Source organism: Protopterus annectens, chromosome 16.part0 (assembly GCF_019279795.1).
Source record: "Protopterus annectens isolate FY-2018-M chromosome 16.part0, PAN1.0, whole genome shotgun sequence".
Lineage (NCBI taxonomy): Eukaryota > Metazoa > Chordata > Ceratodontiformes > Protopteridae > Protopterus > Protopterus annectens.
In genome coordinates, this window is record NC_056750.1 from 47773412 (window position 1) to 47797963 (window position 24552).

A 24552-nucleotide genomic window follows, 5' to 3' on the forward strand; every position below is an offset into this window, starting at 1 on the left:
AATCTCTCCCAGCATTTTGACAATAGCTAACAGCCTATCCAGCCTACCTGCCTGCTTCTTATCACACTTTATTTATTTATTTGCCATTTGTTAACTGGGTTGGTCTGGCTGGGCAGGTGCCCTTTTACAGCTGAAACCCGAGGAGAAAAGCTCCAATTACAGCACAAAATATTTACAATCAATGAAGTATTTTCACATACAATTCATACAGCATTTAAATATACAGCAGAAATCGATTACATTTTTTACATCAGTACTTTGGAGAAAAGGAAGTTATGCCTCACTGTAATGTGCCATATGTGTTGTAGATCTTCATTTATTCATTACTGATAGGACTTCGGTTCTGTCCTCGGAGCCGACATGGCCTGTACCAAGCTTGTGCCAGCCAAAAACTCTCAACTAAGTCATAACCACAATTCCCCTCTCATAGTCTCTTCAGATCAAGTTTGCCCCCCCTTATATTATAAAAAGATTAATAGTGATAGCAAGAGGCTCTGTCTGAGCAGATACCCTAACTGATAAGGAAATGCTAAAGTCCACCAGGAGTCCAGACAGGGAGGAGGAGGGTGAGAAGTAATGAATGAATGAAGATCTACAACACAGATGGAATGTTATGGTAAGACATAACTTCTTTATCTGATGTTGTAAATCTTCATTCGTTCCTTACTGATGGGACCGAGTCCCCAGCTACTTGAGTCCTGGGTGGCACTAAGGAAGGTTATTCCTGAGCAGCATAGAACCAAAAGATCCTCTTCCCCTGGAGGCCAAATCCAATTTGTAATGCATGATAAAGGTATGAGGTCTTGCCCAAGTGGCTGCTGTGCAGATATCATCCACAGAGACTCTGGAATGAAATGCCACTGAGGTAGCTATCGATCTAGTAGAGTGAGCATTTATTTTGGAAGGCAACAACACTTTGTTTTGTTGGTATATGAAAGTAATGGTGTTTCTAGGCCAAGAAGATAAGGTCATTTTGGAAACAGACTTACTCATTCTGGGTCCTGCAAAAGCTACAAACAATTGATATGTTTTCCTGAAAGATTTAATTTTGTCCAAGTAGAGTTAAAGTTGCCTATGAACATCAAGGGTATGCAGAAGGTACTCCCCTCTATTTGAATGGTGGGAAAAGAAAACCGGTAGGTCAATAGATTGGTTGATGGACAAAAAACAGAAATGACCTTGGGCAAAAAGGAGGTATTAGTACATAGGGAAACTCTTTCCCTGTGGAAAATCAAGTGAGGTCTCTTCACACTCAAGGCCTGCAACTCGGATACTAGAAGTAGGGTTTTAGGCTTGAAAGGAGGACTTGTTAATGACTGAAGCACCAATGTCAAGTCCAATGGCTCTATAGGAGGCTTGACAAGAGGTTTAATTTGTAATACTCCTTTCATGAAGGTTTTGCACAGTCGATGTGACATAACAGATGAATTGTTGATTCCATTGTGAAAATATGCAGTAGTTGCTAAATGTACTGTAACTGTCGATGCTAAAGCTCCTGCATGTAACAGGATAGTGAGATATTGTAGGATCTTCTGAATAGGCATAGAGAATGGATCCATGTTTTGTTCTTTGGCCCATCTATAGAACCTTGTCCACTTACTGAAAAAATAAGTTATGTCTTACCATAACGTTCCATCTGTGTTGTAGATCTTTTGTTCATTCATTACAGATAGCACCCTCGGTTCTGTCCTTGGAACTGATAACCCATTTTCCAGCTTGTGCAAGTCAAAAACTCTCAGCTAAGAACTTACCCACAATGCCCCTCTCCTAGATACTCCAGATCAATTTTGCCCACCCTAGATAGAAGATGTAGTAATAGGAAAAAAGGTAGGAGGCTCTGTTGGAGCAAATACCCTAACCAGGAGTTCTTAAAGTCCACCAGGAATCCAGGCAGGGGGAAGGAGGGCGGGAAGTAATGAATGAACAAAAGATCTACAACACAGATGGAACATTAAGGATAAGACATAACTTCTTTATCTGATGTTGTAAATCTTTTGTTCATACGTTACAGATAGGACCGAGTCCCCAGCTACTTGAGTCCTTTGTTGCCCTAAGGAAGGATATTCCTGAGCACCATAGAACCAAAAGATACTCATCCCCTGGAGGCCAAATCCAGTTTGTAATGAGATATGAAGGTATGAGGTCTTGCCCAAGTGGCTGCTGTGCATATATCATCCATAGATGCTTTGGAATGAAAAGCTATAGAAGTAGCCATAGATCTGTAGATCTGGTAGAATGAGCCTTTATTCTGGAAGGTAAGGGTAGTTTATTCTGTTGGTAGATAAAGGTAATGATGTTTCTAAGCCAAGAGGATAAAGTCACTTTGGAAACAGGTTTACCCAATCTGGGTCCTGCAAAGGCCACAAACAATTGGTTTGTTTTCCTGAAAGATTTAGTCCTGTCCAAATAACAACGAAGCTGCCAGTGTACATCAAGGGTGTGCAAAAGGTACTCCCCTCTATTAGAATGCCTCGGGAATAAAACTAACAGGTCAATAGACTAGTTAATGGAAAAGCCAGAAATGACCTTGGGCATTAAAGAAGGGTCAGTACAAAGGGACACCCTATCTGTGTGGAAGATCAAGTAAGGAATCATGACACTCAAGGCCTGCAGCTCAGATACTCTTCTCGCTGAGCTGAGTGCTACTAGAAGTATGGTTTTCCATGACAAAAAATTCAAATCACATGAATCAAAGGGCTCGAAGGGAGAGCCTGTGAGAGACTGAAGCACCAGAGTAAAGTCCCAGAGTTCTAAGGGAGGCTTGACTGGAGGTTTAACATGTAATGCTCCCTTCTAAAAGGTCTTGCATAGGTGGTGTGACATAACTGAAGAATTATAAAGACCATTATGAAAGCTGGCGATAGCTGCTAAATGTACAGTGACCGTTGAAGCTGAGGATCCTGCATGTAAAAGAGTAGTCAGGTATTGTAGAATATTCTGAATAGGCATAGAGAAAGGGTCTAGGTCCTGGTCTTTGGCCCAAATAGAGAACCTAGTCCATTTACTAGAATCAACCTTTCTAGTGGAAGGTTTGTGTGAGGCCAGAAGAATTTCACAAACAGGAGATGGGATGTCAGGCAGCTTGGCAATCATTGGAAGTGGAGGAACCAAGCTGTGAGCTTGAGACTGTGCAGGTTCAGAGTAATCAGTCCCTGAGGATGGGATAATAGGTTCTGGGAATGATCCAGGATCCACGGGCTGTGAATCAGATGAGGCCATACAAACAGGAACCAGACTTGACGTGGACAGTAGGGAGCAATGGGGATCACTTTGCTTTTCAACCTCTGAGCTTTCTGGAGAAATTTTGGAATGAGGGGACATGGGGGAAGGGCATATAGAAGACCCGGGGGCCAGTTGTGCGTTAGAGCATCCCTCGGTGGTTCCCCCTGAGGGGGGATCAAGGCAAAATAGCCCCTGCATTTGTAGTTTAGGGGAGAAGTGAACAGGTCACAGCAAGGCTTGCCCCAAAGTTGGAAGATACGATCTGCTATTACAGGGTTGAGGGACCACTCGTGAGGCATCAGAATGTTCCTGCTCAGATTGTCCGCAATAAGGTTGGAACTCCCAGGAATGTGCGTTTCTATAAGAAAGCAACTGGAAGCTATTGTCCAGTGCCAAATCTTCATGGCTTCCTGACACAGGGAGTAAGATCTGGTTCTGCCTTGTTTGTTGATATACCAGATGACTGACATGTTGTCTGACTGAATTGCAATGGTCCCCGAGGGTAGGGATGCATAGAACCTTGCAACGCTAAGAGAACTGCCCTCAGTTTCAGGACATTTATGTGCAAGTTGGCCTCGATGGGGGTCCAGGTACCTTGGATAGTCTTTCCCTGAAAATGTCCCCCCACCATAACAGTGAAGTGTCCCGGGTCACCATGGTCATGGGTTGGGGAAGACAGAATGGTCGACAACAAAGATTCTTTCATGGCTCCATCCACCATAGCATTTTTTCCTTGTAATGGTTTGTATCATGTGGTTGAGTGGGTGGGTTAACAATGACCATTGTGCAGAAAAGAGCCACTGCAGGATTCTTAAGTGCAGTCTCACCAGTGGTACTAAAGTAATGGCAGCTACCATGGAGCCCAAGAGTTGCAGTACAAGACATGCTGGTACAAACATGTGAGGAAGGTCTTGAATTTGGTGTCTAATTTTCAAAAGCCTGTGAGGGGGGAGAGAAGCTTGACATGATGTTGTGTCGAAGACTGCTCCAATAAATTCCAGTGCCTTCTTTGGGGACATCTGAGATTTGTCTTTGTTGATTGTAATCCCCAAGTGGAGAGCGAGACCTTGAGTGTAAGAGACGCTGTGGACTAGGAGATTCCTGGTCGGGGCAGAAAAGAGCCAGTCATCTAGACAGGGAAACACCTGGAATCCTTGTGGTCGAAGATGGGATACCACAACTGCCGTACATTTGACGAATACTCGGGGGGGCTGTTGAGAGACTGAATGGCAGTGCACTGAACTGGTAGATTGACTCCCAGCCAGAAGTGGAGAAACCTCCGTGACCAGTGATCCATCTTTATGTGGTAGTACGCATCTTGTAGGTCTATAGAGCACATCCAATTGTCCCTCCCTAGGAAGGGAAGAATGGACTGTACTGTGGCCATCTGGAATTTTTGAGATTTGATAAATTTGTTCAGTAGGCTGAGATCCAGGATTGGTCTCCAGTCCCCTAACATTTTTGGAGCTAAAAAGAACCTTGAATAAAACCCGGATCTTGTCTGTTCTGGTGGGACTGGTTGGATGACTCTTTTTCATAGCAGTTTTTTTATTTTTAAGGCTGCTAATTCCCTCTGATTGGGTAGTACATCGGGGATTAATTTGATGGGTCTGGGAATTAAGTTGACAGGTATTTGGTAGCCTCTGGATATTATTCTCTGCATCCAAGCATCGGTTGTAATAAGATGCCAGGCTGGTAGATGCAAAGAAAAATGACCCCTGGCTGTTTTCAGAGGAAAGCAATCGGGCTGCTGCTCAGGAGCATTGGTAGGGTCTGCTGGAGAAAGAATCTCTGGCTCCCTGGTTATGTGGACACCCTCTAACTCAAAAGGGGCATCTTCCATATGAGTTGCCCCCTCTGCCCCCGGGGGATTGTTCATCACGAGTGTCACGAAAGGAACCTTGGGATTTCTTGAACCATTTCTTTCCTCCCTTCTGGTTTCTAGAGTAGGACTTTTGGGGGTGGGAAAAGCATATGCCCACAGCAGACAAGGTCTTTCCATCTTTCTCATTACGTGCAAGTGTGTCTCGTACCTTGGGTTAAAAAAGTGCAGATTCGTCGACAGGTGCATTGACGAAGGAAGATTAAGTCACACAATCTTATCCAAGCATTACATCTCATGACAACACCAGATGTGGTAGCTCGAGCTGCCCCCTTGGTGGTGTGAGATATCAAACACATCGAGAAAGAATCTCTGGCTCCCTGGTTATGTGGACACCCTCTAACTCAAAAGGGGCGTCTTCCATATGAGTTGCCCCCTCTGCCCCCGGGGGATTGTTCATCATGAGTGTCACGAAAGGAACCTTGGGATTTCTTGAACCATATCTTTCCTCCCTTCTGGTTTCTAGAGTAGGACTTTTGGGGGTGGGAAAAGCGTATGCCCACAGCAGACAAGGTCTTTTCATCTTTCTCACTACGTGCAAGTGTGTCTCGTACCTTGGGTCAAAAAAGTGCAGATTCGTCGACAGGTGCATTGACGAAGGAAGATTAAGTCACACAATCTTATCCAAGCATTAAATCTCATGACAACACCAGATGTGGCAGCTCGAGCTGCCCCCTTGGTGGTGTGAGATATCAAACACATCGAGGAATTCAAGATGGATTCAAAGGTAGCTAGCTGCAAGGCTACAGTGTCACGTACCTCATCAGGCAGTACCCCCACCAAAGAGGAAGACATTTCAGAAATTAGGTCTCTCTGAAGTCAAGTAAAGTGTGCTAGATAATTCAGCAACCGAATGGCGAAGGTCACTGATGCATAAGTCCACTTCCCTAATCTGTCCATTGTCCAGGACTCCCTATTTGGAGGATGGACAGTGAAACTACCTTCTGCCACTTCCTTTTTGGTGGCTGCCGCCACAACCATAGAATCAAATGTCAGCTGCTTGGACCAATGGGGCTGGTCTTCAGGAGTAGATAAAATTTTATCCAGCATTCGGGGGACATGTTCTACATTGTTGGGGTCCTTCCAGGTGCACTGCACAATTAGTTTAACAAGATCATCTGATGGTGGGGTGACCCAAGAAGTAGATGGCCAGGCACAGAAGGCCTGCAGAAACACCAATTTCTCAAAAGAAGCGTTAGAGGACTCCCATTCCCCCCTGCTGTTTGAGGATTTCTAGAATGTCTCTGAATGAAATGCCATCTGGGGGACAGCATGGGGACCCTTCTCCCTCATCACAATCAGTATCTTCTGTGATAGATTCCTCCAAGGAGTCAAGGTGCTTCCTCTTGCACCATGTCTTCCGAGGTGGCTCCCCAGTGGGATCTTCTGAGGAGGACTCCGGGGAATGGGTTCCCTTCACAGGGGTTCTTGTGACTCCCATGCCCAGGGACCCGACATAGCGGGTTGGGAGAGGAGCATGCTAGGGGAGGTTTCTGATACTGGTGTCCTAGGTGCTGGCTGTGAGCCTTCAGAATGAAGGGCCCTTTCCATCATGTGTAGAGCAGGCTCACTCGAGTCCACCTCCAGTTGAGGGGTTCCAAGAGAACTAGAAGCCATCAGACCCATGGACATAGATGATGCCAGTGAGAAAATAGGTGCCGGATTAGGTTCCAAGGTACGGACGGTCCAAGCACTGCTCCAAAAAAGCATCGGCTCCATCTTAGCCGATGCAGCAAGGGTGGTCAGCATCGACAGGGGAGACACTGTTGTCAGAGCTGGGACAGTATGTACCAAAGCAGACATCAGTACTGGAAACAGGGAGGATGATGGAGGAGGATAAGCAGGGGAAGATGAGGTAAAGGATTCTGAGCCAGGAGGGATGGAAGGTCTAGCTGGAATGGGCAATCCCCTAGCTGCCAGAAGCTGATCCACAACCCGCATTAGATCTAGTTCAGAAAAATTCCTAGTGGATTTAAAGGAGGCTGCTGAAGGGGAATCAGGTCTTTCTAGAAAGGGACTAAACCTCTGCCCCAAGAAAGGGTTGTAAATTGGAGCATATTTTGTCCTTGGCAGGTATTCGAATTTTGGAGCCGATGGAGCTGAAGAAACTGTTGGCACCGTGGCCAGGGATGGTGCCAAGGCATGCACAGTCATCGGAGTCCATGGAGCCGAAGGGACCACTCATGAGGCATCAGAATGTTCCTGCTCAAATTTTCTGCAATAAGATTGGAGCTCCTGGGAATGTGCATTGCTATGAGGAAGCAGTTATAAGCCATCGCCCAATGCCATATTCTCATGGCTTCTCAACATAGGGGATAAGATCTGGTTCCGCCTTGTTTGTTGATGTACCAGATGGCAGACATGCTGTTTGATTGTACTGCAATAGTCCCAGAAGGAAGGGATTGGTGGAACACTTGCAACCCTAAGAGAACTGCCCTCAATTCCAGGACATTTATGTGCAAATTGGTCTCTATTGGGAACCAAGTGCCTTGGACTGTCCTTCTCTGGAAATGCCACCCCAGCCTAACAGGGAAGCGTCCGTGGTCACCATGGCCTTGGGGTGGGGAAGACAGAATGGTCGACACCAAAGATTTGTTTCTGACTTCATCCACCATAGCATTTCTTGTTTGCAAAAGCTTGTAAGGCATATCATGTGGTCGAGTGGGTGGGTTAAGAGAGACTATTGTGAAGAGAGGAGCCACTGTAACAGTCTCATGTGCAATCTTGCCAGGGGTACTCAGGTAATGGTTGCTGCCATAGAGCCTAATAGTTGTAGTACCAGGCATGCTGGTACAATGGTCTTTGGGAGGAGAACTTGAATCTGATTTCTTATTTTTGAAAGCCTGTGAGAAGGAAGGGAAGCTTGACAGGACATTGTGTTGAAGATCACTTCAATGAATTTCAGTGTTCTCTTTGGAGACATGTTTGACTTTCCCATATTGATCATGATACCCAGGTGAAGAGCAAGGCCTTGAGTGTAATAGAGACTGAGATGGAGAAGATTCCAGGCCGTGGCTGTGAGGAGCCAATAAGCCAGATATGGAAGCACCTGGAATCCTTGTAGTCAGAGATGAGCTACTACAACATCTGGTAAACACTTTGGGGGCTGTCGAGAGACCAAAGGGCAGTACCCTGAACTGGTAGTAATTGGCTCACAGCCAGAAGTGAAGAAATCTCCAGGAGCGTTTGTCCGTCTTTATGTTGTAATACGTGTCCTGGAGGTCCATCGAGCACATCCAATTGTCCTTCCCCAGAAAGGGGAGAATGGACTGCAGCGTGATCATCCAGAATTTTTGAGGTTTGATGAATTTGTTTAATATGCTGAGATCCAGGATTGGTCTCCAGTCCCCTGTCTTTTTTGGCACTAAAAAGAACCTCGAGTAAAACCCGGATCCTATTTGGTCTGGTGGGACTGGTTGGATGATTCTTTTTCTTGGCAGCTTTTTGATGTCTAAGGCTGCCACCTCTCTCTGACTGGGTAGAACATTGGGATTCATTTTATGGGTCTGGGTGTGAGATTGAATGGGATATGATAGCCTCTGGATATTATTCTCTGCATCTACGCATCCGTTGTTATGAATTGCCAGGCTTGTACATGCAGAGAGAATCATCCCCCAACTGCTTCTAGAGGAAAGCAATTGGGCCGCTGTTCAGGAGTGCTAGAAGGGTCGGCCAGAGAAAGAATCCCTAGCGCCCTGGTTGTGTGGACCTCCTCTGCCCCAAAAGGGATGTATTCCGGATGAGTTGCTCCCTCTGCCCTGGGGGGATTGCTCATCATGAGTGTCATGAAAAGATCCTTGGGACTTCTTGAACCACAATTTTACTCCCCTCTGATTCCTGGATTAGGATCTCTGGGGGGGGGGGGGGGCATATGCCCAGGGCAGACAAGGTTTTTCTGTCTTTCTAACTTTGTGATAATGTGTCTCTTTCTTTGGGATGAAAGAGGGAAGATTCGTCAACAGGTGCACTGACAAAGGAAGATTTAAAAGGGTTTATGAAGTCACATAAATGCATCCAAGCATGCCGTCTCATGATGATACCAGATGCGGCTGCTCGAGCTGCCCCGTTGGTAGTGTGAGAAATCAAGTGCATCAAGGAGTTTGAGATGGATTCTTGGGTAGCTAGCTGGTAGGTAACAGTATCACACATCTCCTCAGGCAGTACCCCTGCCAAAGAGGCAGACATTTCTGAGATCAGGTTTGTTTGGAGGTGAGTAAAGTGTGCCAGGTAATTCAGTGACTGAATGGCAAAGGTTGCTAAAGCATAGGTCCTCTTCCCCAGTCTATCCAAAGCCCGAGACTCTCTGTTCAGGGGATGAACAGTGGAACTATCTTCTGCCAGTTCCATCCTGGTGGCCACCCTCCATGATCATGAAGTCTACTACCAGCTGTTTGGGCCAGTTGGGTTGGTCTTCAGGTGTGGACAAAATTTTATCTGGCCTCCAGGGGACAGGTTCTATGTTGTCCGGGGCCTTCCAGGCATGCTACACAATAAGCCTAATGAGCTCATCTGCAGGTGGGGTCACCCAGGAAGTAGATGGTTGAGCACGGAAAGCCTGCAAGAACATCGATTCCTCTGAAGAAGGGTTGGAAGGTTTCCAGTCTCCCCTCTGCTTGAGGATCATGAGAATGTCTCCAAATGAGACGTCTTCCAGGAAAGACCATGGGGACCCTTCTCCCTCATTGTAATCAGTGTCTTTGGTGAAGGATTCCTCAGGTGAATCAAGATGCTTCCTCTTGCAAAGTTTCTTCCGGGGTGGGTCCCCAATGGGATCTTCTGAGGAGGACTCCAGAGAAAGGGTTCCCTTCAATAGAAGGAGGATGGGACAGCTGCATTCTGGAGGGCATTCTGGTTCAGATGCCAATGGTGTCAACTGTGAGCTTGTTGAAGCAAGGACCCTCTCCATCACCTGGAAAGCAGGCCCGCCTGAGGAGGGATGGGAGTTCAGAACCGAGAAGGACAACCTCAGAACTGAGGTCACACCCCACCCCAAGGAGTCTGCTTCCAGGTGAGGAGCTCCGAGGTGACTGGTAGCTGCTGGGAGAACCGCAACAGTAGATGGCGCCACTGAAATAATCGGCACTAAACGAGGTGTCACGGTGCCTACAGCCCAATCACTGCTCCGAGGGTGCACCAGTTCTAAAGGAGCCATGGCACCAAGAGTTATCAGTGCTGACAGGGAAGCCTCCAGTGTCAGAACTGAGACAGAATGCACCGGGATGGACATCAATACCGAAGTCTCCAAAACCTGGGAGGAGGTCAGAGGAGGATAGACAGGTGAATATGCCATGAAAGCTTCTGTTCCAAGAGGGAGGGAGGGAAGACCTACTTGGGGTTGGTAATCCTCTAGCTGCCAAAAGCTGGTCCACAGCCCTCATTACATCTTGTTCTGAAAGACTACTGGTGGATCTGAAGGAAGCCACTGATAGAGATTCTGGTATCTCTATAAAATGACTAAATTGTTGTCCCAAAAAGGGGTCATAAGAAGGAGAGTACCTGGTTCTGGCAAGGTACTCAATCTTTGTGACCGCAGGTATCGTTATGGGTGGAGCCATGCTGGTAAAGTGGTAGGAGCCTGTGCCATGATCAAGTTTGGCACCGATGGAGAAGAGAGGGACCCTGCTGCCAAAGCTGTCTACTCCAACGGCATGGGAGAAGTCTGGTGTTGTCTCAGTTTCGAGGAGGACGGAGATGTCGGAACTGAGTGACTCCATTTTTCTTTATGTTTTTTCATAACCCATTGCCTGTCCATCTCTAGCAACCATCATCTCTCCTTATGTCCCAAACCGTTAAACAGACAGCTAGGAAGCAGTACCAGCAATGGTACTAAGAAATACCAAAAGGTAAAGAAGGGCCTACTACGGTAGGGAGGAAAGATTAGTACCAGAGATGGTACGAAGAACTACTAAGGTAAAGGGTAGGATTTAGTGAGAAAATATAGACAAGAGGTAACCTTAGAAGAAAAAAATGACTAAGGGAAGTAATTAGTCGAAAAACTACAAAAAACACAAAAACACTACACTTAGCTTGAGAGAAAGGCTTGGCATGTCTGACGAAGAATGCAGCAAATGAGATCTGAAGAGACTATGAGAGGGGCATTGTGGGTAGGGCTTAGCTGAGAGTTTTTGGCTGGCGCAAGCTTGGTACCGGTCGTGTTGGTTCTGAGGATGGAACCAAAGTCTTATCAATAAGGAATGAATGAATGAAGATTTACATCAGATGGGAAATTACTAACCTATACATTATTGTAGTGAGGTGTGCAGGTGTTAGAGAAAGTGATCCATGCATGAAGCAGAAGGAATTGGAGCAGTAAAGAATGATAGAGGTGTGTGAGATTGGAGGTGGAAGTAAAGAGTGAGGAACAGAGTATAATGGATGGGCATGGCCACAGAGTGGGAGAGTTTAGAAATAAAGATAGGACTAGGTATCCATGAAAAAAAAGTGGCAGAGGGAGGGGGAGAAGAGGCAGAGTAGTCAGGGAATTGAAAAAGAGGAGGGGATGAAGGCAGTGCAGGCAGTGTTCAGGAAGGTCTTTACAGGGGCAGTTCCAGGAGTTAAGCAGATATTCCTTTATGGCGAGTTTGAAGTTAGATGGGTTTTGGATAGTTATGATATGGAGGGGGAGTTGGTTCCAAGAGGAGCTAACTGAGTAACTATATAGCATTTTTCCTATAGCTTTATTAGGTTTGATGATTTGAAGGAGCTGCTGGTCGGAGCTACGAAATTCCCGGTTTGGGACATAAGGAGAGATGATGGTTGCTAGAGATGGACAGGCAATGGGTTGATGGAGAATAGTATGAGTAAGAAGGAGTTGAGGTAAGAGGAGTTGATTTTGGAGTTCTAACCAGTGGAGTTTTTGTAAGGAGAGGGAGGGATGTGAGTGACAGGGAAGGTTAGTGGCAAATCTAGCAGTTTTGTTGCAGGTAAGCTCGAGTTTGGTTGACATTGTTTTTGAAAGTTAGTGAAGATTGGGGTAGCATATAGTAGGGAAGGCAGCAAGTAGGCTTGAGCTAGGGACAATTTAGATTTGTGTGTTAAGAATTTTTTATTTCTGTATAGTAATCCTAGTTTCTGATGTGTCTTCTTGATGCAGTTATAGATGTGGATGTTGAAATTAAGTTCATCATCAATATAAACACTGAGAAGTTTAGTGTGAGATTCAACTGTAATAGTGTTGTTTAGTGAAGAGACTGAGAAGGAGGATTTGAGGTGTTGGAGGGACTTAGGGAGGAAGAGAAGTAGTTTTGTTTTGTTGGGGTTGAGTAGCATTTGGTTAGAGGTGAGCCATGTTTCAAATGAGTGGAGGTTGTCTTGAGTGAGGGAGAGTAGGGGGGGCTGATTGTCAGAGGTTGTGATGATGGTTGACTCGTCGGCATATTGTATGTGTATGGAGAGGGGGCATGATTGGTAGAGATTGTTAGTAAAGATGTTAAATAATAGTGGGCTAAGAAGGGAACCTTGGGGCATACCAGTTTGAATGGGGAGGAAAGGTGAGGTTGCAGAGAGCCATTTGACAGATTGAGCGCTGTTTGAAAGGTATGAAGAGAACCAGGATAGAGTATAGGTGCAGAGATTAAAGTGGGAGAGTTTGGAGAGAAGGAGTGTGTGGGACAGTGTGTCAAATGCTTTAGAGAGGTCAAGGAAGAGGCATGAGAGTAATTTGTTATTGTTAAGAGATGTAGCAATAGAGTTGGTGAAGGACAGTTGTGCTGTAGCTGTGCTATGATATGGTCTGCAGCCATGTTGTGTTGGAGTGAGGAGATTTTCCTGAGTGAGATATGAGATGAGCTGCTTGTGTAAGAACTTTTCCAGAATTTTAGACAGATGGGATAGAGTTGTGATAGGCCTGAAATTGGAGGGATCAGGGGAGTTACCTCCTTTATGTAATGGTATAATATATGACTTTTTCCAGATACTAAGGACAGAGTTTTCCTGAATTGACCTATTGATAAGGATGGAGACAGGGTAGGTGATAGAAGGAGTAGCTAGTTTGAGGTATAGTGGAAGCAGGCTGTCAGTGGAAGGGGTGCAAGGCTTTAATTTATAGACGAGTGATCTGATGATGGAAGTGGAGACAGACTTAATAAAGAAAGGAGTTTTGTGGGTGGGGGAAGAGAGTCAAGATAGGTATCCTTGTTTGTTTTAATGAGGTTTTGTATGGAGTTGATGAAATGGGAGTTCAGAAAAGTGGTGGTTTTGAGCAGAGAGCTGTTTGGGGATGGGTTAGGAGGAGAAGGGTTCCCTGGGTATAAGAGTTTGGAAATAGTACCCCAGATTTTTTCAGGTTATTGTGGAGGCTTCTTTGTGGGTCTAGATCAAAGGATTTTTTGTCAGGGGTGACACTTTTTTGTGGTGTTCTGTAGTTCCCTATAGTTTTGGAGACTAGAGGGTGTTTTGTGTTTATTCCAGAGTTTCCAAGTATTGTCTCTCTTCTTGCATTAGGGAGAGAGTTTCTTTGGTTAACCAGGAGCATAGTTGCTTTTAACCCTAGTCTTTCTGATGGGGTCCAGGGAGTTGAGGGTGTTAAGGAGGATGCCATTGAATTGAAGGACAGCTTCTTCAAGAGGGAGATTGAAAAGAAAAGACCTTTATAGAGGAGAGTTTCTGTTTAAATTTATCAGGGTTAAAGTTAGATAGATTACTACAGTCCTTATATTTATGAGGTTTTGGAGGTTGAGATAGGTGACAGTGGATGGAGGTTGGGTAATGGTCGCTAAGAGTATCAGGGGGTGTGGAGGCATTATGATAGAGGTTGGGGTGGAGGTAAGTATCCAGTTGAGAGTGGAATTAGTCTTTGAATGCTAATTAGAATGAGTAGGAGAGGTGATAATGCATAGATTAATGGCATCATTGGGACATCGTGAAGTAAGAGTACTCCAGTCGATGTTAACATCTCCTAGAATAATAGTTTCATAAGAGATGGTTTGAGAGATCCAGGCAAGGAAGTGTTCAATTATAGGGATGTTATTGCCAGGAGGTACAGATATATATATATATATATATATATACATATATATATATATATATAACATATATATATATATATATATATATATATATATATATATATATATATATATATATATATATATATATATATATATTGCAGCAATGGCTATCTTTTTATGCCTTTTTAAGTTACAGCTGACTATGAGAATCTTGGCTGGGTGTAAGCTAGGGGGAAAGTAAGGTAGTGGATGGACTGAGAAATGTTCAGAATAAAGTGCAGCTACCCCACCACCTTTTTAGTTGGTCTGTCATGGTGGAAGATATTGTATCCTGGGGGTAGGATTTCTTTGTTTGGTATGTGGGGTTTTTGCCATGTTTCAGAGATATAGCATATGTCTGGAGTGTGTAGAGTTATCCAGGAGTGTAACTCATGGACTTTGTTTAAGGCACTGTGGATATTGAGTGAAAGGATTTTGAGGTGTCTGGTAGATGGGGTGGTGTGTGTTAGTGAGGAGAGATGGGAAGAGGTAGAGGTCTGAGGAGTGGTGGTAGGAGAAGAGTTAGTGAAGGGACCAGGATTAGGATGAATATCTCCAGTGAAAAGAAGGGTTAGTATTGAGGTAGAAAGAGTAAACCTGAGAGGATTTGGTTTGGAGGATTTTATTTTATGCTTTGAGAAGCTGTTGTGAGGTGGTGGGAGTTTGTGTTTGAGAGGTATGTAAAGTGATGAGAGAAAGAGAGGGTGCTATGGGGAGGGAGAAGGGTTTAGGGCATATGGTATGTGGGAGTGGAAGGGTGGAACTGGAGTGAGAGTAGGGTGTGGGATTATTGTAGGATGTGGCTAGTGAGAGGGTAAAGAGGAGTGGTATAGATAGGAGTAGATAAAGCATTATGTTTGGAGTCTACGCAGTTGAAATGTATGTGGTATAATGTTATCTGAGGGACTGATGGAAGTATAGAGGTTGAGGTGTAATATTGCTTGGGGAAGTAGTGGAATGAGTGGATGTATGACTAAATAAGCTATGTGGGAGGAGGGGTGGATAGAAGAGTGAGGTAAAAGTAGGGGAGGGGTTATAGGAGTGAGTCAAAGAATGTGATAGGTTGGAAAATTGGTAGGTAGGGTGGGGAAGGGTGTGTGTGCAGAAGTGGTAAGGTATAAATGTAATTGAAATGGGGGTGGGTGGAAGTGGGGGTAGGGCAGGGGAGCAGAGTGAGCCCAAGCATAAGCGAGGGTGAATGAAGTGGGACTACACCCTGAGAGACTGGAGAAGCACCAGGAAACACAATCAGAGAAGCAGCAAGTATGGCAGAAGGTGGGCAGAGAAAAAGGCAGCAGGAGAAGGGATAAAAGGCTGTAGAGAGAGAACTGTGGATTCCTTAGGAGAAGGGGGATAGGGATAGTATAATATCAGCAGAGGAGGGAGAGAGGTGTTGGGCAGAATAAGGTGGCTAAGAAAGTGATAGAGAGCAATACTAGTGGAGAACAGCAGTGAAAGGGGGTAGAGTAGGGAAAGGAAGGTTAGTCTATGAAAGAGAAAATAAAGATTATATGAGGGGAGAGCTACAGGACAGGCACTTTAGAGAAATAATTGGTAGAACAGGGGAAAATGTGGGGGGAGGAAAAGCAGGGTAGGTAAGGCAGGTAAAGTTAAATATAGGGAGTGGAGATGGTGATATGCAAGCTGTACCCGGCTGTGGGAGAGCAGTACAGGATATTACTTTATAAAAGTAAAACCTATCTTATTGGGTTTCAAGCTCTCCCATACATTCACCAGCCTCAACTTATTCAAGCCCTCTGTCAGTTCTTTTCAACATTTCTTCTAAAATCTCATTGTGCTATACATTTTAGCCTTCTCTAAATACAAGACTACAAATCCCCCCTACTGCAACACAGCCATCTTCCTCCCTAATTTTTCAACGTGCTCTACCCAGGACCTGAAAACTTCTGGCCGATCATTATTTGTTCATGGAAGGGACTCAACGTTATCACCTTTCTACTTCTAACAATCCACCTTTCCCCTTCATCACACTTTGCTGCTTTCTCCCTCCATCTATCCTTATTTCTCACCAAAATACCTACCCATAACCATCCATATCCTTTCTGCTCAAATTTCCTGTTCTCCACTCATTAGGTACAATTCCTGAGTAAATAGAACATCAACACTTTTCCTTGTAACCTTTGCCAAGATCCTCATTTTATTTTTAAACAACCATCATTTTGTTTGATAACATACATTATAGAAACAAGAAGACGAGCCTAAAGTATTTATAGAGAGAAACATTCAAATAAATAACCTCCAGGCAAGCTTTGTGCCACATGAATGAACAACTAAATGTGGTCATCCCTCTGCACAAAGGTGGGATGTCAAGAGACCCTGGGAAATATGGACCCATAAGTCTACCTAGTCTCATATGCAAAACCATGGAAATAATTATCATGGAAGTTAATAATAAGGACACAGAACACCTTCAAATGCTGGATCCAACCCAGTTTGATTTCATTGAGAGCACTCCTGGTGGATTTCTTTGAGAAGGTCATCAAGGCAATGGATGAAGACAAGATGGTGTATACTGCCTACTTTGACCTGCTAAGATATTTGATATGATAACTCACTCAAGTATTATAAATAAACTCACAGATATAGGCATAAGCCCCTATTTTAAATGCTGGATAGTCAGCTGGATTCCAGATAGGACCCAGGAAGTTAGGATAAAGGAGACCATCTCTGTAAAGAGGCTAGTCACTAGTGGAATTTATCAGGACTCTGTGCTGGGTCTACTCTTTGTTTTGGCATCTACTTTCCAGAGGTCAAGACCAATGCTAAGCACCTCTGGATGAGCAAGTCTGCAGATGATTGCAAACTAGCATCAGTATTAGAATTCCCCCCAAGACACTAACATCCTATAGGAAGGACTAACACAGACTAATGACCAGTGCCCAAGCCACAGCTTAAAACTCAATACTAAGAAATGCATGACAGTACTCTTTGGGAAGATATTAACCCTAGGAAATTACCTCACTGATAACACACCCTTAAGGCCAGAACCAGTAGTCAGGGATCTAGCTATGTATGTAGATAGTTGTCTGGCTTTTGACCAACATATGTCTAAGTAGTGAGGAAATAATTCTATGTTGCTCAACTTATAAGCAAAGGCATGACATCTAGGTCCAAGGAAGTCATCTTTCCATCGTATTCGGCCCTCATCAGGCCCATCATTAAATATAATTCCCACTTTGGCATCTACCTGACCAGCACACCTCTCAACGTCTTACAGCGAGAAATCTGGACAAAGCCATAAATAAAAATGGGACAAAGGCCCAAAAATAGGGACAATTTTTAAATATTGCTCTTACAAACTAAGAAAGTTGATAGAATAACAGATTTTACATTAGCATGCATTTTCTGAAGGGTATAAAGCCTGAAACTCAAATGTCTGTCTTTATTTTCTAACTTCAATCTTTAATGACTTGCCACTAATTTGCCAGAAAACCACAGTTGTATGAAAAATGGACCAAAAATATGAAGCAAAAATCTGGACATTCTGCGAAAATCTGTACAGTTGACAGGTATGCAGTGACCAGACATATGCAACCACTGGAATGTCCACAGAGGTTCCTCACAAAAAGAATACAGGGAGTAAACAGCATGTCCTATGCAGATCACCTCAAAGCCTACCTCTATACTCTGTTTTCTATACACTATTGAGAGGCGATGTATACCTGGCAAACAAGGCATCCTTGGATCCCACACTGATAGGACTTTTGCATATCTGCAAAGTGAATAGCATCACCATTACCATATCTGAGGATTTACACTTTACTAGGTGGTATAAATAGGGCATGTTATAAGGACAGGTATGTGTCACAGAGTTTCCCTGCTCTGAAACAGGCTTCCCTTCCATGTGAATCACAGTGTTTCTCTAATCCTTTTCAAGAGAAAACTGGACCAGTGGATGGAAAATCATAAATACACCACAGGTCTAGCATCTATGTCTCTAATAGAATGAGATAGCCTGTAAATATTATCCTAGCTTGCATCTACCCCTTAAAATAACATCGAAGGCACATAAACTTGTGGGATACGATTGTGATGTTTGGCTAGGCTTATAAAGGTTCCAGTGGTCATTAGTCTAGTATACACCTATGAACCTATAGATAGTGCTGAAGTTTCTTAACAGTAAATAAGAAAGCGCTTCAAAGCAAGTATTTTTTTTAAGGAATGAAGCAAATCAAATGAACTATTTTAATGAAGCCAGCTTCTGTTCAAGTAACTTATTCCTTACCATCAACCCTAACGTCCTTGTAGAGATCACACCTTCTGTGCCACTTGGCTATAACGCAGTGCTTACGATTATCAGACATTGAAGCCAGTTCTAGAGATATTGTCCAATTCATTAATTCATTTTATAAACTAGGAAATCTGGGAAGATTAGTTCTTCTTCCAGGATCTGGTACAAGCTTTCTTGGCACCCAACTTAAACTTAAAAGATTAGCCGCATTGTTGTGTGATGACAGGTCGCTATGAAGTTTACCCTCCAAAAGAAATCTGTCATTTTATAGGATTAGTTCAACCCACACTACCCCTTCCCCATGATCCTACATCTCCTTTTGTCACACTCCTGAAATTTGGTCAAATTGGGCCCTTGATCTGAGCCAACATCTAAACCAGGACTCCCCCTCTGACAGGGATCAGTGTCAAGCACCTCCACATGCCTTGATCACAATAACTGCATTCCTCATTCACATTTTTGGGTCACCCTAATTACCTCCACTGTTGCCTCCTACCACTCCATGTTCATACACTAATCTCTCAGAAATATTGACCCACTCCATCCTCATCCTACATTGTCACATGACTCTTCTAAAAATGTCCTACACATCTACGCCCACCAAGAGATAAGCCCTACCTACTGCAATATGGCCCATGTGCCATCAACCAATCCCTCTGAAATACCCCCCTAGTTTCATTTACACATCTTACTCCCCATCCTTCTGTATAGCACCTGTAATACAAAATTGTAGCTAAGTTAACAAACATTCACTATGAAAATCAAATAACTTATCATCCAGCCCCTACCATCCCTTACAAATGCTGCCAATAAGGTCTCACCAAACACACACACACAAACCTGTTCTCTGTCCCCATACAGACATGAACAAAAAAACATTTATTCTTCTATAAGGAATACATACAGAATAGACAATACATGCAAAACAGAAACATTGAATGTATGATTATAAGAACAGCATTATACAGTAATGACATCAAACAAGATGCATAAATTGAAAACTTCCATTCACTTCAAAAGCACATACATACCTTTATCTTTACATTACAGGGTAGCAAAACCAAGGAGAACAAAACACACAACACTACCTTTACAGTTACTCACATCAGTAACTTCATTTCTTCAGCATTGTCCTGTCTCCTAAGCAGATGTGGACAGGCTTCATCAGCCCCGGATTCTGCTTCTTTCATGTGTTTCCTTCTCTTTTGTCACTCTTACCAAATGACCCCCTCCCTGACAGGATGTGGCCACTTGGACCTCATCACCTTTTTTGACACTCAAGATCAATATATTGATATGAAGAGTACAGTCAGTCCCCAATTATCCATGGGACCTCTGCCACCTTCCTTGTTTCCCTCATGTCTGCTGATTTCCATGCCTTTCCTGTTCCCTTCCTCATGTTGTGGCTGGACACTTCAATTACAGTCTTCCTTCTTGTCCTGAAATACATCAAGCTCCTCCCAGTTCCCCCAATCATTTGGCTGCACCTTCCAATACTTTAGTGGCGACCACTCTCTAATCACTTCACTCAAACCTTCCAGTCTTATATTGCTGTGGTAGCACTATTTCACTCAAACACCACTTCCTTCAAACTCTCCACTCAGGGAAGCACTTGCCACCATATTCTCAGCCACCACCCCTTATCTCACATTTGGTGCTTCACCTTGACGTGATTGTCTCTCAGTACCACACAGCTGTAGCTGGATTATCTCTTTTGTTGCCAACCAAAAACTTCCTCTATCTGTGTAGTTTACCAACATATATATTTACAGCCTTGTCTTAATTTTTACCCCAAACAGCTGCCTCACCTTATAATCATTAGTCAGTATCAGTGACTCTACAGATAGCCCACTTGCCTTTGGTACTGGAAGATCAGAAGGTTGTGGATTGTATTTCCACACAGGGTGCTTGGATTTATTTTCCAATACTGTGTGTGGGTGGTTTGGTGGGGTACTGCACTCCTGAGGGGGACATCCTTTGGATGAGATGTCCCATTTTATTTGAGCTGCTGGAGCTCAGGTGGATGTAAAGGATCCTATGATACCTAGCAAAGAGAGTAAGGGAAGCTCCCTAATGCACTGGCCAAATTTCCCATATTCATTATAAACAGTACCTCATGTCTCAACAACAAAGTATAACTAAATAAAAAAAATAAAATATAGAAAATCTTTAGTGTGGTCAGGTAGTTCACATGCAGCAGTGATTCCGTCTGCCTTACGTCACATCTCACTGGTACTAACTTTTCTACCTATTTATATCTAAAGAGCAAGATCATTGAATCACTTCATATTACAGCCCCAAAGTTCCTTCTGAGTGACACTATTTTGATAAACCACTCCTTGTGCTGCTAGCTGTGACACTTTACAATCAAGTGTCCACAACTGTTTTCTACTTCTGGAATTCTGCCCCCTTTGTGGGCTCTGTTTACTTGCATGTCTGTCTGATCTATCCTCTCATCCTAATAGAATATCCATATTTCCACAGATCTTACCACATGCCTACCCAGAACCCCTTCTCTCAGGCTGATAATTCTGTCACACTAATGAGATCTACATTATAAATCAATTTTTTTTCCATCTAAATGTTTTCTCCTCCTGTCTTTTGAGTCTTCCCTCTGGCCTGTCCATAATGTTAACCAAGTCCACCACTTTACTGACCATCTAGTAGTATCCTCCTGAGCTTTTCTTACCTCCAGTTTCAAGGTAGACATCTCACTCATCAAACCCTCCTTATGGGTGAGAATGCAGTCACATTTTTTATCCACTCTACATATCCACATTGCAGCACTGCAATGGCAAACCCAGCATACTTTAGACACCTGTAAATAAATATCAGAACACCAGTACTGCCAGTTTTGCAAGTATTTAAATATTTTTTACACATGACCAGGTTGGATCACTAATTTCATACAACCATTACATTTGGTGGCTTACATGACATCCTTCACATCTTTTTTCCTGTATAAATTATTTAATACCAATACCAATGGACTCTGGCTGACTCAGTTTGCAGATGACTGTAAACAAAGAATCAATGAATCCCCATGTGACTTCACCATCCTCCAGGAAGGTTTATTCCAAGTAAACAGCAGGTGCCAAAATCATGGAGAGAAACTAAATGCCATATATGCCAATATGATCCTAAGAGTTGACCCAGTTGTTTAGGATTTAGGAATTTATGTAATGACCTAACTTTTGACAAATATGTGTCAACTGTTGTAAGAAAGCCCTTCTATATTGCACAGCTTTTCAACAAAGGGATGTCATTGTCCCCCTTTACTCATCCCCCTTTTGGCCCATCATTGAATATAATGCATCCATTGACATGTATCTGCCCAGGCACATGCAACAACTGGAACACCCACAGAGATACCTTACTAAAAGCTATAAAGCCTAAGCAACATGTTCTACATGGACCAACTCAAAGCCCTGTCGCTCTACAAGATATCTTATAGAAAAAGTGGGTCATTATTATATAATCAAAGTTTTATAACTTCAAATACCATATGGTCGATCCCATATGGTCGAGGTTATAAAATTTTGAACATGTACAAAAAAAAATAAAAGCAACCTGATGATTTAAAGCAGGGGGGCAAGCCCCCCTTCACCCCCACACTCCCCGGTCTTTAAATATACCAACTCTGAGATTTCACTACAGTGCAGTAAAGGGAAATTTTCCATTTACCGCATTACAGTGCAGTCTCGGAGTTGGTATATTTAAAGAGCGGGAGGTGTGGGGGGGCACATCCCTCCCACCTGGGGGGTGCAGGGGGGCTTGCACCCTGCTTATAACCCTTAGTTTCGTGTTTGCTGTTTTTATTTTATTTTTTTGTATATTCGAAGTTTTATAACTTCGACCATATGCGATTGACCATATGGTATTTGAAGTTATAAAACTTCAATTATATAATACAGACCCCTAAGAAGTGACTTGTGTCTAGCATACAGGGCATTCTCCAACCCACTACTGATGGACTTACTGCACATCAGCAATTCAAATGACATTAAAAATACTTGGTCTAGATATCTAAACCTCTTCTGCAACATCAACAGAACAGTTTGGATGGACATGTATATTTCTCAGAGGATATAGACTCCCCATTCACGTAGGTTAATAGGTTCATAGGATGGTACAAGGCTATCAGCCCTAGGGCTTATACAAGCCTAGCCATAACAATTCCCTGGATATTTTTTCCCACAATATTTACTTCCCTGGACCCCTGTCTATCAGGATGACTGACATGATCCACGGGGTGAATTTCCTATCTCCCATCCAATCGTCAAGGTTCCTTTTGAAGAGGGCCAAGGAAGCGCTCTGTTTGACATGTATGGGCAGTCTATTCCAGAGTATGGGGAGTCTCTGGGTCAGGAACCTATCCATCCAGCATGTTTTGTTCATTGTGATGATAAGGTTTAGATCCCTGGAGCATGTGGCTCTGAGGGATTGGGATTTCTTTAAGTGGAGCATGTTCAACAGCTCAGGGTTTGACATGGCCTTGTATGTTAAGCAGAGATCGCCTCTGAGTAGACGATATGCCACAGAGTATAGCTGGAGTTTTTTTAGATGGTCAGCGTAAGGCATCTGCTTTAGGCCTGTGATTCTTTTAGTGGGGTATTTCTGCGGCCTTTCCAGCTGTTGCAGATGTCTTGCAAGGTACATACCAAACGGGTTGTACTCTATAATGGGTCTAAACAAACAAAGTTTTCATTATGAAAAATTTTATTAACTATACATTTTTCAACAGTGACTAAAATAGCTCTTTACTTAATAGAGTTCTTACTGTTAAGCTGATGTGTCCGTTTTGGTTATAGTAAATCTAATAAATAAATGCATTCTCAACTAAAGCATAAGTAATTAATAAGCAAATTATATAATTGCTGGCTTTTACCACACTGTGTACTGACATCAAGTATTTTGCAAAATATGGCTGTATTCTGATCACCTTGGTATTGAATGAGTAACCTCACAATCATCTTACCTTTCTTCTTATCTGTTCTCTTGAGTTTCAGTTTTTGCTTGGTGCCGAATATCATAGCCTCTTTCTTGTCAAAATCAAGTAAGAGAGGTTGCCCTTCAGATGAAGTCATATGTACAAGTTGGTGGTCTTTTTTGGTTTGGTAGACCTCATATTTTGTTTCAATTTCATGATTTACTTCAGGTTTAAACTGGATATATTGTCCTTGCTCAGCATAATACCACTGAACAACAGTTGACGTCATCCTCTCTTCTTGATCTTTTTGCTGTTTGGTATGTAATATAACGTGCACTTCTTTTACAACTTGCAGGACATCCTTCAACACCCCTTGCATTCTGATACGAGCAATGAAACCCTTCTCAATGGTGATCCGAACACCATACTTTGTTCCCAGTGCAAGTATTTCTTCATCCTGTCTAGGTTTCAGGGTAGAAATTTTTGAGTCTGTTATGATTTCCTCATTGTAATGTTCTTGGAAGATGGTTTCAAGTTTTGTTTTTGCCTTCTCTACATCACTGTCTGGCCCTCCCATGATGTTAAATACAGCTGGATTAAAAGATTCTGGACTCTCTAGGATCACAGGAGCACTGGCATGTTTGCTGGTGCTTATAGATGATATACCTTGAAGATATAAACAAAAATTCTTTAAGGATATTATTACAAAACAGATAGTAGAGTGTTGTTTAATTTAATAAGTTAGACATTTTCCTTTCTCTGTAATAGGTACAGAAAATGAACAATAAACAAAGCAGGATGTACATTATTGTGGGATATCAATGTAATAAATATTGCATAATATGATAGATATATGTGACTTAGCACAAACAAGTGTGTATGAAATTCTTTACTAATATGAGTGTGTTATAATGTGACAATGAAATGTCTTATTGTGATTATAACATGGGTTATTAATTTAATGAGTGTTGTTACTATCTGCTTGGAAAAGTAATTAATTGTGATAAAATATGTGTAACAATTTTAAGAATATCTCAATGACTTCATCAAAATTAGCTACAATATACACTACCGTAGATATGCTATTTCACACACATCTACATGAATTATGGTAAGTCATTTAACATTTTTAGTTCCCAAAAGCTTTATGTACATAATTTCATGGTATGCATTTCTTTTTTCCATACTATTTTTCCTTGTCCCTACATTGTATTCTTATGAGCCTTACCTGTAATAAAAAGGTTAAATGTTTATTGAGTATAGGATATAAGCATGAACA

At 42.9% G+C, this 24552-nt stretch overlaps 1 protein-coding gene across 1 annotated transcript in view; it reads right to left on the reverse strand.

The window, feature by feature from the left end:
- Positions 1-24552, reverse strand: part of LOC122790767 (protein mono-ADP-ribosyltransferase PARP14-like) — a 1159206-nt gene that overhangs the window by 251059 nt on the left and 883595 nt on the right. The window contains exon 14 of the mRNA XM_044058380.1: positions 23322-23939. Coding sequence (XP_043914315.1) covers positions 23322-23939 — 618 coding nt within the window. The remainder of the gene's footprint in view (positions 1-23321; positions 23940-24552) is intronic.